General features: G+C 32.4%; 1 protein-coding gene across 1 annotated transcript; it reads left to right on the forward strand.

The window, feature by feature from the left end:
• Positions 1 to 8,615: 8,615 nt before the first annotated feature.
• On the forward strand, positions 8,616 to 9,582 carry LOC110100429 (protein FAR1-RELATED SEQUENCE 6-like). Its single transcript, XM_020827929.1, has 2 exons — positions 8,616 to 8,762; positions 9,199 to 9,582. The coding sequence occupies exons 1-2, from the start codon at positions 8,616 to 8,618 to the stop codon at positions 9,580 to 9,582; spliced, it is 531 nt and encodes a 176-aa protein (XP_020683588.1).
• Positions 9,583 to 13,313: the final 3,731 nt, after the last annotated feature.

Raw genomic sequence — 13,313 nt, forward strand, 5'->3', positions numbered from 1 at the left:
GATACAATGTAAAACTAACTTGATAAACTTGACAGTTATGAAGGGTTTACAAAACAATTTCAAATTCATCAACACTGTGGCAGACTTACAGCATGCTTTAGAAAGTGGGCAACCTAACCTTGGTCAGACAACCTATTACTAATTTGTTCCAAAATGAATTGCTTGGGTTTAGGGTTTAGGGTTGGGATTTAATTAGTCTTAGGAGATAGAACTGATCCATATGCAACTGTCCCTTACCTGGGCGATTTGCAGGTTGAGCAACCAGAGTGGATTTTCATGCCATATAGTTCATTTTTTAAAACAATGACATTGATAATCCATCTTGTGATATCTCTTTGGTGGTGGAGGTGGTCAATGAATCCTTTGAAGCACATACGAACTACGAGGCAAAGCATCAAGGATGATAATCTAGAGTTAGTGGTATCCTCACTTTTTGCCCTATATTTGCTGGTCGTATTGATGCTTCAAATATTCAATTAACATCATAGCTCAATATATTGCTAAACACATACAAAATATGAATATACTGAATATACTGCTGCAATAAAAAATATTACCTATTTGTGCCTTGCACTCTATTTTTGTTACTAGTTTTTTAGAAAATCTAAAAATGAAAATCTCAACAATAATATTCTTAAATATCAAAGTCTTGTACTTTATTCTTATAAGTCAATGAAGGTCCTTACTTCTGAATGAATTCTAAAAAGAGAAAAAATCAGTGGTAGCAAAGGATTAGCAAGCATTTATACCACATAAGCTCCAAGTTGCCATCTATTAAAATCCATTAAATCGGATATCATGATAATGCTAGCTTGATAATTATGTTCCTAGGTAAACTCCACCAACGATAGATGTCATTTTCCAACTCTCACATTGTTCTAGATAAACAAATTGCATAAATCTTGCAACATTTGGATTGTCTGCTCATATTGTCTATTAGTTTATGAGTAAATTATTGTACTAAAATTTAGTTGAGTTCTTAAACCCTTTTGAGTCATCTTCCATAACATAGTAGTAAATTAACCATTTCTATTTGAAAAGAATGGTGCATATTAAACCATGCAATTGGATTGTATATGTTCTTAACATAGAGTTGGGCAAACCAATCTGCAATTTGTGCTTGACAAATTGGAAAGAAGTGTGCACTCATTGTTAAATGATTTACAATTCAAATATAGCGTCGTGCCTTTATGTTGATATTATCAATGTATTCGTGAAATACATTCCTGAGTCATCCCATTTCTATGCTAGTATTGTTAAGTGTAAGTCACACCCTTTTTTTCTCTGCTACTAGACCATCTCTTTTTTAAAAAAAGTCTCAACATTTTTTCTCTCTCTAGGAATCTGCCTCCTCTACTATGAGCAAACCCCCTTTCCTTTCTTCTACTTTAACAATAATAATTACAAAATTCCTTAAATCATTAAAAGTGAGTTAACTACAAGAATTTATTATACAAAAAAAACAGAAATGGGAAAGAAAGAAGGCTCACGCAGAAGCAACCATTAACAAGGAGAGTAAGAAGATCGAAGCAGCTGACATTTCAATACAGTGCATTTTGAATGCATTCTTCACTCACAAAGTGCTTGAACATTATATTGGTTTCTAATCAATTTATAATTTGCATGATATTGTATTTGCAATCTTTGAACTTCTTAATGTTATTACTTATATTTATACAATCCACTAATTGGTCCATGCTTTTATGTGTAATATGACATTTTTGTCTATAATTGGCTGTCCTAAAACTTCCTATTATTGTTTTATTTTCTAGCTTTTAGAAATCCGTCATTGTTATTAAAAAGTTGTCATTTCTGTTGTGGGTTTGGAATATGATTTCATAATTCTACCTCGACATCTGCAATAAAAATCTATTCACATCTTTCCTAAATTTTATTTATCATTTTGATACATAAATTGATTCTGAACTTTTTATTGATTGATGGTTGATTGAACTTAGTTGAAGTGGCATAATTTGAATCGTTGTTTACAATTATTTTCAGTTATCAGTAGTATTATTCCATTCATTACATATATATTGCATGTTTTCTGGCTACTTTTGGATTTTACATCACTGATTGTTTTTAGTTGGTTTTGCATTATCATGGCCATCCATATCATAACAGGGCTTCTTCCATCTCTACCTTTGATAGAACACATGGACCTCATGTATTCTTAACTGGTTATGTAACCTAGATATCTTCTTCTGAAATCATTTTCTAACTAAATAATAAAAAAGGTGGCCTAGAAATTTCCTTAATATTATATTTCTTATTTCCACAAAATCAATTTTGCTTAGTTAAGGTTCGTGGACACTGATGGAAGATTTTTGCAAAATATTGATTGTGAGATTAAATACTAAGGTTATGATTTTTTCTCCACGTCAGAGGATATGAATTTGTGCGAATATGATTGATTTTAGTGACATTAGCATCCTAAATGAAAATAAAATTTTTTGTTTTTATCGACGTATTAGTAAAACCGAAGTTAGAGAGGATTTAAAAAAAATGGAATGTGGAAAAGCTATTGAGCCTAATGATATTCCAATAGTGGTGTGTAAATGCTTAAGAGATGAAGTAATTTCTTAGCTTACTAAATTATTTTATATTATTTTGAAGACTTGAAAGATGTCAGATGAGTAGAGAATGAGTGTGTTGATTTTGATTCTTATTTTTTTTAATAATAAAAGTGATGTACAAGATTATGCGAATTATAGAGGAATTAAGTTAATGTATCATACTTTAAAACTATGGGAGAGAATTATGTATCATAGGTTACAATGTGATACTCATGTTTCTCAAAATTAATTAGGAAGATTCATGTCGCGTAGGTCTACTATGAAAGCTATACATTTATTGAGAGTTTTGATGGAGAAGTATTGAGAGAATAAGGAGGAGCTGCATATGATATTTATTGATTTTTAGAATGCATATGATAAAGTTTCAAGAGAAGTGCTATGGAGAGTTCTAGAAAAGAAAGGGGTTAATAATGCTTATATTCAAGTCATTAAGGATATGTATGCAGGAGCTGTTACTTGTGTCCAGACACAATGTGGTTTGATCAAGTATTTTCCTATTTCAGTTGGATAACATCAAGGATCAACCTTAAGCCCATATCTTTTTGCTTCAGTCATGGATGTTCTCACTAGACATTTGCAAGAGGTTGTACTCTGATGTATGCTTTTGCTGATGATATTCTTCTTGTTGATAAGACTAGAAAGGGAGTTGAAGGTAAACTTTAATTATGGAGGTTAACCTTAAAGTCTAAAGGTTTTCATTTGAGTAGATGTAAAATTGAATATATAGAGTGTAATTTTAGTAATAATAGATCTATTGGGGGGATTGTGACTTTTGGTGCTCAAGTCATTAATAAGAATACTCATTTTTAATAGCTTGAATTTATTGTTCAGAGTGATAGTGAAATAGATGGGATATTATTATTAGAATTCAAGTTTGATGGTTGAAGTGGAGGAATGCATCGGGCTTGTTGTGTGATAGAAAAGTCCCCCTCAAACTTAAAGAAAAATTCTATAAGATAGTGGTGAGACTTGCAATACTTTATGGTGCAGAATGTTGGCTATTAAAAGAGAAGCATAATATTAAGTTAAGTGTTGCAAAGATGAGGATGCTCAGGTGAATGAGTGACTCTACTCTTAGAGACAGGATATGAAACGAGCATATATGTGAAATGGTTGGAGTAGCACCAATGGAAGATAATATTAGAGTGAATCGCCTTAAATGATTTAGCACATAAAGCGGTGGCCATTCCTCGGACCCGGTTAGGAGAGTAGATGTATTAGATTTGACTTATGTTAAAGAAAGATAGAGGTAGACCTAAAAAGACTTGGTTAGAAAGTATTAGAAATATCCTTTCTTTATTAGATTTAAATAAAATTTTGATTATTAATATAATACAATGGAGAAAAAGATTCATGTAGCCGACCACATGTAGTAGGATAAAGGTTTGATGTTCTTATCATCAGAGGATATGAAATATCTGTGCAGGGAAACATACATTACTTCATATAAGTGTAATATGTTTTACAAGCTTAGTAATAGGAAATCACGGCAGTTTTGAGTACAGAATATGTAGCTTGCGTGAAGAAAGTGTTATCTATTTCAGATTGGTTAATGGACTCAATATAAATGAAGAGGGAAGTGATCTTCATTGCACCTGGAAACTATGGATGAGGCCTATTAAAAAGCCTTAGAATTTGGGAGATATTGTGGCCTCCTTCAGCATAATAGTCTACCACTACAGTAAAACATTCTTTACATGACATAACTACTTGGTCGATACAGTTAGCTACCATGCAAATCATAAAGGCTTGATACTCCACGATCATATTCAACGCATTCTTATGCACTTGATTCTACCTCTTAACAATGAAGGACCTTTTTAAATCTAGAGCATCCACTTTAATTATCTTTATTTAAATGCCACAAATAGATTCTATAACTAGTCAGTGTCCTCAAAGAGTCATAATTATAGGTTTGTTTCATCTCCAGCCATTTGGACTTGCATTTGTAGCATATAACAATGTAAAGAGCCATTAGTTACATGTTATGAGAGAGAAAAAGTAGATGATTCTAAAAATGAACCAACATCTTTCATACTTCTGTGAAGTGTGGTGATAAAAGTTATAATGTACGGATAAATTAGAAAATGTTTCACGAATATAGTATCCATAGTAGCTCTACGAAAGGTTAAGGCTTTGTTTGGGACGGCTTTTTTGCTGCTTCTTAAAGCAGCTTTTTAGTACAATTTTTTTTTTTAATTTTTTACTAGAAAGCTGCTTTAAGAAGCAACAAGAAAGTCATCTCAAACGTAACCTAAATCTTAAACTTCAACCTCATCCTAAACCTTTTAATGATATAATCTATGCAAAAATTATAATTCGATAAAAAATCATTGGGTACGAGAAATTCATATCGCGGCATGAGTCTCATAAATATCTCTATCTTATAAATAACTGATGGTAAGTCAATCGCGGACCTATTTAATCATTGCTTCTTAATCTCAAATTAAATACTAATTCGTGTAAAAATTGATTAGTAATGCTTAGCATGAAGAGCAAATTAAATACACAATATCAAGAATAGAACATCAATTAAAAGTATAAGAACAGATTTAAAAGTCAATATATTGCTTTGTCATTAACCTATTCAAAGAACTCTAAAAATTCATTAAGATAAAGTGATGCAACATTGAGTTTTTAACCTCGGAGAAAGAAGTAGAAGGGAAACTCTCTTTTATCTAATATTTCTTCTCTACCCAAAAAATCCATCACAAAATTCTGAAATTCTATCATTTATAATCTCTCCACGAATCCCTCAATATACAAAGCTTCTCTTTTAATTCTTGTGTGTTTAGTTTTCAAATCATGGATCACAATATCTAGGCACCGGAGAGCAAAGCTTAGGAGCTACCGTTGCTATTCATATGCTCAGAAAACTGGAACCAGGTGCCGAACCTTGGCACCAAGGGGCAAGTCAAAATTTTGCATGTCATGTCTCTATTTTTGTTCTTTTGTCTATTATGCATTTGGCCTCTATTAATCTTTATTTTTGGCATCTATAGTAGTTCTAAATCATTCTTCATCATCCGATGATCACATTCTCTTCTAACTAAGAGTACAAAAATAAATGAAACGCATTAAAAAGCACAAATAATCTGTGATCAAAAGAAATATCAAGTGAAAAAAGCACAAAATTTATGAGTTTAAACTTACTTATCTAATGCCACTAAACTTTATATTTTGATAGTTCTCGAGCAAAAGAAAACAACATTAAATGAAAAGATCTCAGATGAAAACACAAACTAGAAACATTATTAATCAAAAAAATGGTTGAGAATTGATCATATTTAGATTTATAAGAGCCCTTAGTTATGTTGATTTTAAAGAAATATCAAGTAACAAAGCTCAAAATTCTGATTTTTAAGAACTGAGAAGGGGAAGGATCTTGTTGATTAACATTTTAGGATCAGATATGAGTTTATATGTATTTTTCTATTTTGATTTTTGTACAGTTATGACTAATTTATTATTTAGTTATGTTGCTTCTATTTATAGCCATATATTATAGTTTATATTTTTTAATGAAATGAAAGAAATCTTGCGAATGAGTTTATTTTCAGTATTTAAATATTTAAGTAGCTTTATAGTCTATTATTTATTAAATTAATAATATTTGGAAGATAATCTAAAATATTCTAAAAGTAGATCTTGTGAATTGTTTGTTACAGCTCAACACAATAGGACGTGTCCTAATCGGGTTGGGTTGTAACAAAATAAGCTAGGATTCTTACACCATGAATAGATGTGGGCGAAGAAGTTAGTTCATTAAATTATAATTAGTTTTAAAATTTAAAATGTATATATACTCTTATTATTAAATTATTTGAATTAATAGATATTATGATTCATAAAAGATAAATAATCTATATATTCAGGAAAATAAATGGGGTGGGGATAATGCTAAGAAGGTTGATTGCTTAGAATTTAAACTATAATATTCAGGTAGGAGTCATATACAAAGTAATGCATGTGTGATTATAAAAAAAAATTTGAAGGATAATATTATAGAAATTAATAGAATTGGAGATGTAATTATAGTTTTAAAGATTATTTTTTATGCTAAAATTATTAATGTTATAGGTGTTGATGCTCCTCAAGTATGTTTGGATATGTATTCAAAAATAAATTTTTGAAATGACTTAGAAGAATTAATTTGAAAGATATTTCTTGAAGAAAGAGCTTTTTTTTGAGGAGATTTAAATTAACATTTTGGTAGACTGATAGAAGATTTAAAGTCATACATGGATAACAACCGAGCCACCAGATTATTTATTTATTTATAAGAAAAATAGATTGTTTAGATTGCCATGATTTTGAAGCCATTCCGAGTGAATAGTTATATACCCAACATTACTAATTAGTTTTAGACTTTAAGATGAATGAATAAAAAAGAAAAAATAAAGTAAAATACTATCCTAGGATTGGATGTGAGTATTAAAAGAACATTGATAAAAATATTTTTTAGTATAAAATTTAAAATCTTAAGATTTCAATTATTCATGATGAAGTTAATGCTATTTGGGAAAAAGTTGCTAGTAAGATTATGAGTCCCGCAAAGTATGTGCTTAAATAATTACAAAGAAAAGTTTTAAATAGTAAAAATAATGACAGTGTGAACACAATGTATAAGAAAGATAAAAAATAAGAAGCTTTGTTCATATGTAAAAGTTGGAAAAATTAGAAAAAAATGTAGAAGGGCCCATAGCGAGTTTGAGCAAGTTCGTCGAAGGCAAATAGATACCAAGGAAAAGGTCATTATTCATGATCTCTGATATCTCTCTGGCTTATGAAGTGGAAAATAGATACCAAGGAAAAGCTAAGCTTGTCGAAGGATGGTTTGGTCAATATCAACTCTACTCAACTAGTGTCTTTCTAATGCCACTGAACTACTAGAACGATAACAGTCAGGACACTGTTGCAGCTACTATTAGCTTATGCAAATGCAGAGTTTTGTGTTTTAGCTTACACACACTACTCAGTTGTTTAATGAAAGTTTAATTTTTCGATGGTGTAAGTTCTATTTTAACTCAAGTGCATGTGTTGTATCAAGTAATATAATGATGAAAAGAGTGTCAATCACATGAGGACAAACAAGAAATATCCTAAGTTCACTTTTTTATTGCCTACTGAACTGTTAAATTTATCTAGCTGAAAGATTTAAAAACGTGGTGCAGGTTAAAAGTAAAAAAGCTTCAAATTGCAGAAAGGGAATTCATTAATTTTTAGAAATTTTGAACCTATGATTTTTCAAAAGAATATGATTGCTTTAGAGTGATTTACTTCCTATTATAGTTGTGGATCAGAGTAATATTTTCTCCACGTCTCTGTTGAGCTCGTTAGAGCATTAGTTAGGATCATACCTAATTATAATTATTTTATCTCCTTAAGACCCCATTACTCTAACCACCATATGTTTATGTTATAGCCATACTATACGTTAAGTTTTTTTAATTATTCTTCTATTTACATAAACTAATTGAAGCATGAAAAATTTAAAGATAGCATGAATACATTAAAGATTAAGCATAATCTAACAAATACATGCCTTTCAAATCATCATAGATTTAGAGGATTTATTTAGCTACACATGGAAACATTATTACACAGAATAAACATAACAAAAATTTTATTTCACTGAATGATTAACAAGTTATAGACAAACTAACACATGATAATAAAATAAACTACAAAAAACAAGGTTTAGAAATCACCTGGAATTAAGATTACAACTTTGCACATCATTTTTTTTCCACACCAATACAAGACTCAAGCTACAAGAACACAAGCTACACCGTCTCAAATCAACCCTCTCACACACGAGAAATTATTCTGTGTGGAATCCGATCACAACGATGTGTTCGGTTGATTACGTGGAAAGGGTTAAACAGTCAATTGACTTGCGTAAACCTCGTAAACCCGACCCGTGAGATTTAGGTTGGCGCTTATTTTTTTCAGAATTTAAGGCGCGCGTGAATCACCGCAATATGTAACGCTTAGAGCCAAAATTTTCGCAGAGAAGCCAAAATTTTTGCAGAGAAAATGCCGATGAAGAAGGAGATTGATCTGGAGGAGGATGTTGGTTTTTATGAGCAGACATTATTTTCACAGGTCTCGGAGGAAGCCGATAACCTGGAGAATGCCGACGTCCAGGAAACAAGCGCACATGAAGCAGAACACGTAGAACCAGTGCGACTGGACTAAAAGTTCAGCTTATCGGTAAAGTTCGCCTCCTTCCAAGTTTTCATTGGGTATTTATTGTGGGTTTAGGAAATATGCGTATTTTTATCAATAATATACATAATAATAAATTGTTATTGACTTTAAAAGAATACTTGATGTTCCCTTCTTTTGAATTATTATTGAGCTAGGGATGTACAATAACGAATTTGTAGTTCGATTTCCTTATTTCAAAGTTTTGTTGCGTATTTATTGCGTATGTATTGCGTATCTATTTGATATACATTGAGTATTTTATGCGTATAGAATTGGTATACATTGCGTATACATTGCGCATATGTTGGGTTTTTATTGCGTATTTGTTGCATATTGCGTTGCTTAATTGCTGCTTATTTTTTGCGTATTGGTTGCGTATTTTACCATTCACTTAATGCGTATTTCTCAGGATGTTTATGTTAATGAGAAAGAGGCATACGAGGCTTATCGTAAGTATGGATATAATCTTGGTTTTAGTGTTCGTAAGGATCATCATAGTTACTGGCCAAATTCCAGAAATTTAAAATCCAAGGACTTTGTTTGTTCAAAAGCTGGTTTCAAGAAGTTGCATGATCTTAATATCCAAAGGAAATATCAAAGATCAGATACCCGAACTGGTTGTCCAGCTATGATTAGGTTTACAGTGGATGAAGGTGGATATTGGAAGGTGAAAAAATTTATTGAAAATCTCAATCATGATTTGCCTAGGCCAGAAGACCGGCATCTTCTTAGATCATGCAAGAATATGTGTGATGAAAAGCAATCTGAAGGTCGAAACATAGCATCTATATGATATAGGACGGACGTAGATCTACGTAGAATAAGAAACTATAATTATTTTAGGAAGCAGGTGATACGAATTCAGTATGCATATAAAACGCAATAAAATACGCATATTATACGCAACATGTACGTATACCATACGCGATGTGTACGCATACCATACGCGATGTGTACGTATACCATACGCAATGTACGCAAAGGATGAGAAAAATATCAGCAGAAATCTAGGGTTTAGGGTACACTAATAGTTTTTCTTTATTGGAAATTTAGTTTTATGATTTAAAGATCCAAAGTACTTATTATAAAATGTTAGGGTTTGTCTTCAACATATACGCAGAAAATAAAGGAAATTTACGCAGATTATACACATTGTGTACAAAGAAAATACGCAGAAAGAACGAAAATAGTGAGATAAATATAAACTTTTATAGTTACTCGGAATGATTTTAATTTATTTTTTGGTTTCTTCAGTAAATACGCGTTGAATACCAAAGATATCCGTAGTTCATTTTATGTCAATGTAAGAATTTTCGCACCTTTCTCTTTGCAGGTGAATCCTTTCCCTCGTCCATGATGAGAAGAAGAGATTGCTGGAGGAATTCAGAAGATGTTTTTTGCTGGAAGCTCGGGAGAAATGGAGCGAATGGCCGAAATGTGGAATTTGGAAAATGTTAAAATTTTCCACCTTTTCATTGTATATACTGGGCGGGCCTCGTATTATTTACTCTCGAAAATACAAACGGGTCGGGCCTTAACTTTCCACGTTAGCACGCCACGCGTTATGTTTTTATTGGCTACTATTAGAGACCGAACACATCGTTGTGAGCGGATTCCACACAGAATAATTTCTCCTCACACACACATAACAACTCCACAATATGTTAACCCTTTTATATTGAAGTCTAAGGCTACTATTTGTCATTTTAGAAATTAACCGAAAAAGCATTGCGGTGCTGGCCTTGTGGCACTGCGATGCTACTGAACTGGCAAAGCATTGGTTCACCAATCATTGCTTTGGTTCACCTCTCTAACTGACTCTCTCCGTGATGTTGGATAATTTGGCGGTGCGATGATGCTTCCTAGATTGCTTTTGGTGCTAAGTTCTCCAACAGAATTTTGGTAAGCTCTTCGCTGCGGCGCCGTCTTTGTAGCGCTGGCCCAATTTTCATGATTTTTCACTATTTTTCTTTACAAAACATTAGGATTACAATTACAAAATAACATAAAAAAAAATAATTTTGGAATGAACAATTTTTATCTTATCAATAACACAGCCAGCCATGCCACATACTCAGCTATCAGCGTCCACTGTTAAGTAAAATGTATCTGCCTTAGTGATAGATCTCATCGACTATATCAACCCTTTCCATGCTGTCTAACAGTATGTATATACTTGATTGGTGCACCAAATAAAATTTATCAATTACCAAATGAGGTGCGAAGAAGAAGAGTAATAATTTCTCTTGCTCCAAAGTCGATGTTGCATTTGGAAACAATATAACGGTCAGATAACATTTCTTTAAAGGAATGTTAGATATCTCAAATATCTAAAAGCTCATTTACTATGAATATGCACCTAAGCCAAAACGCACTACCACGGCAAGGTCTACTGAATATCAATGGAAGGTGTTCTTGTAATGGCGATGAAAACTCTGAACATCTTACTGAGCACTACTAGAGTTAAAGAGATGCGCTTACCTTGAAAAATAAGGCAAGCACCTTGTAACAGATCTTTCTCTAGTAGGAAGAACAAAGGTACACATCAAGTCATTAGAAAAGTTGCCAAAAATAGCCCCTCATCCATACCGTGAATAGCTGATGGGAAAATTATTAGCTCCGGACTCCAATAAAAATTGACATGCGGAATATACACGTGTTCACGAAATTTTAAATCAAGCGCGCCAAAAGCGCAGGTAAAGCGCAATCAAAGCGTAGTAAAAAAACACAGTCAAAGCGCAGTCCACGTGTCAAATTTTAATTGGATATCCGGACTTATTTCTAGGCTTGGTGTCCAGACCTAATAATTTTCCCTTATGATGGCTCAACATAGTGCCATGACAAGTCATCATCACGATCAACTCTAAATCTATTGATGAAACTATAAGTTTAAATGTGTAATGGAATGATGGTCTAAGAACACATGGACAACCCCATCATTATGTAAACTTGCTTGTAGTGTTCAAGTATCTTTGAAGAAATAAACGACAAAATTAACTCTCATCTCATGCTCCCATTGGTAAAGGATGCCTATGGGAAAGCTCTTCATCTGTGAGAATATACTCCTTATAACAACAACCGTAAATCAATAGACTAGAAACCAACTACAAATCCTGTAATGTTATGGTCATCACCTTCGAGCCCATCCAACATGTGCTCAATATGAAATCCTAGAACTCAAGTACACCTCTGGCACATGAAGGAGTAATGTCCTCAAAGTTAAACATAGAGGTATATATAGTCATATAAACTCCTGCTTTCCTCAAAATATCACAATGTCTAGATAAAATATATTAGTCTATGCGATATATCTAGTTTTCAGTCTAGTAAATTTCCCCAACTAATAATTGTAGGGCCAATTTGTTGTCTAATGCTGCAATAGATGATGACTCAACAATTTGGATTACCCAATCTACTCAATTGTGTTTGTGGTTGACTCCAAAACATCACACACACTATGGCTCACCTAGTCGACTATACCCTCTACTGGGTTGAACACCCCATTTTTCATCCTATGGGTAGTTACTCACTCTAAAGGCTCTTGGTGAGTAGAAGAGTTGAGCTTACAAGAAGGAAGATAATTGATTGAGTAAAGAATTTGCAATAGATGCTACGACCTCTCAGTATCTCTTTGTATTTCTCAAGCCTGTCATTAACGTTGATGTAAGCTCAACTCGTTCGTGGCGGGTTATTCTATAACTCATCCACCCTTATTTAATAACATACCATTTGATTTTTGAAAATTTTGCATGTCTATATTTTTGCAATATATTAATTTTAGAATTTGACATAAGATTCAAACTGGTTATTCACTTTCAACTTGAATAGTTAATGCTGTTAAAACTAATGTCCCGATTACTAAATGGAGTCATGAAGATAGAGAGTTTACTCAATTGAATGCAAAATATTTGAATTTTTTTGTGTGCTTTGAAATATGAAGATTATATGAGAGTGTCCACATGTGCTACGGGAAAGGAAGTAATAGACTGTGCATCACATATAAGGAAACTAGTGAAGTCAAATAATCTAGGTTAAACATTCTACTTTATGTCTATAAACTCATATAAGTGAAACCTAGTGATACTATATTTAAAATGCACACTAGGTTCACCCATATAGTGACATCCATTTATGCATTAGATAGAGAACTTTCTAATGCTGAAAAATTTAACAAGATTTTATGTTGCCTACCTAGTGGTTATGATGCTAAGGTTACTACAATTTCTAAATCAAAAGACTTGAATGTGTATTCGATTGATAACTTGCTTGGCTTGCTCATTGCTTACAAGCAAGGCGTGAGTTAAAGGTTACTTGATATATATGACAATAAAAATGAGAAGTCTGTGGCCTTGAAAGCTAATGACTCAAAAAGTGACAACTCTACAACTGAGGAGGATGACGACATTGCTTTGATGACATATCAGTTCAAAGGTTTCCTGAAAAGTAAGCAAAAGTGTTATCAACAATAATGGAGAAAATATAAGAAAACTAGAAATTTTAAAGCGTCATCTCACACAATCTATT

This window comes from Dendrobium catenatum, unplaced genomic scaffold, assembly GCF_001605985.2.
Source record: "Dendrobium catenatum unplaced genomic scaffold, ASM160598v2 fragScaff_scaffold_853, whole genome shotgun sequence".
NCBI lineage: Eukaryota > Viridiplantae > Streptophyta > Magnoliopsida > Asparagales > Orchidaceae > Dendrobium > Dendrobium catenatum.

Coding starts and splice junctions, on each gene's coding strand:
- LOC110100429 (XM_020827929.1), top strand. CDS start 8,616: ATGCCGATGAAGAAGGAGATTGATCTGGAGGAGGATGTTGGTTTTTAT. Junction 8,763..9,198: donor AAGCAGAACACGTAGAACCA/GTGCGACTGGAC, acceptor CGTATTTCTCAG/GATGTTTATGTTAATGAGAA.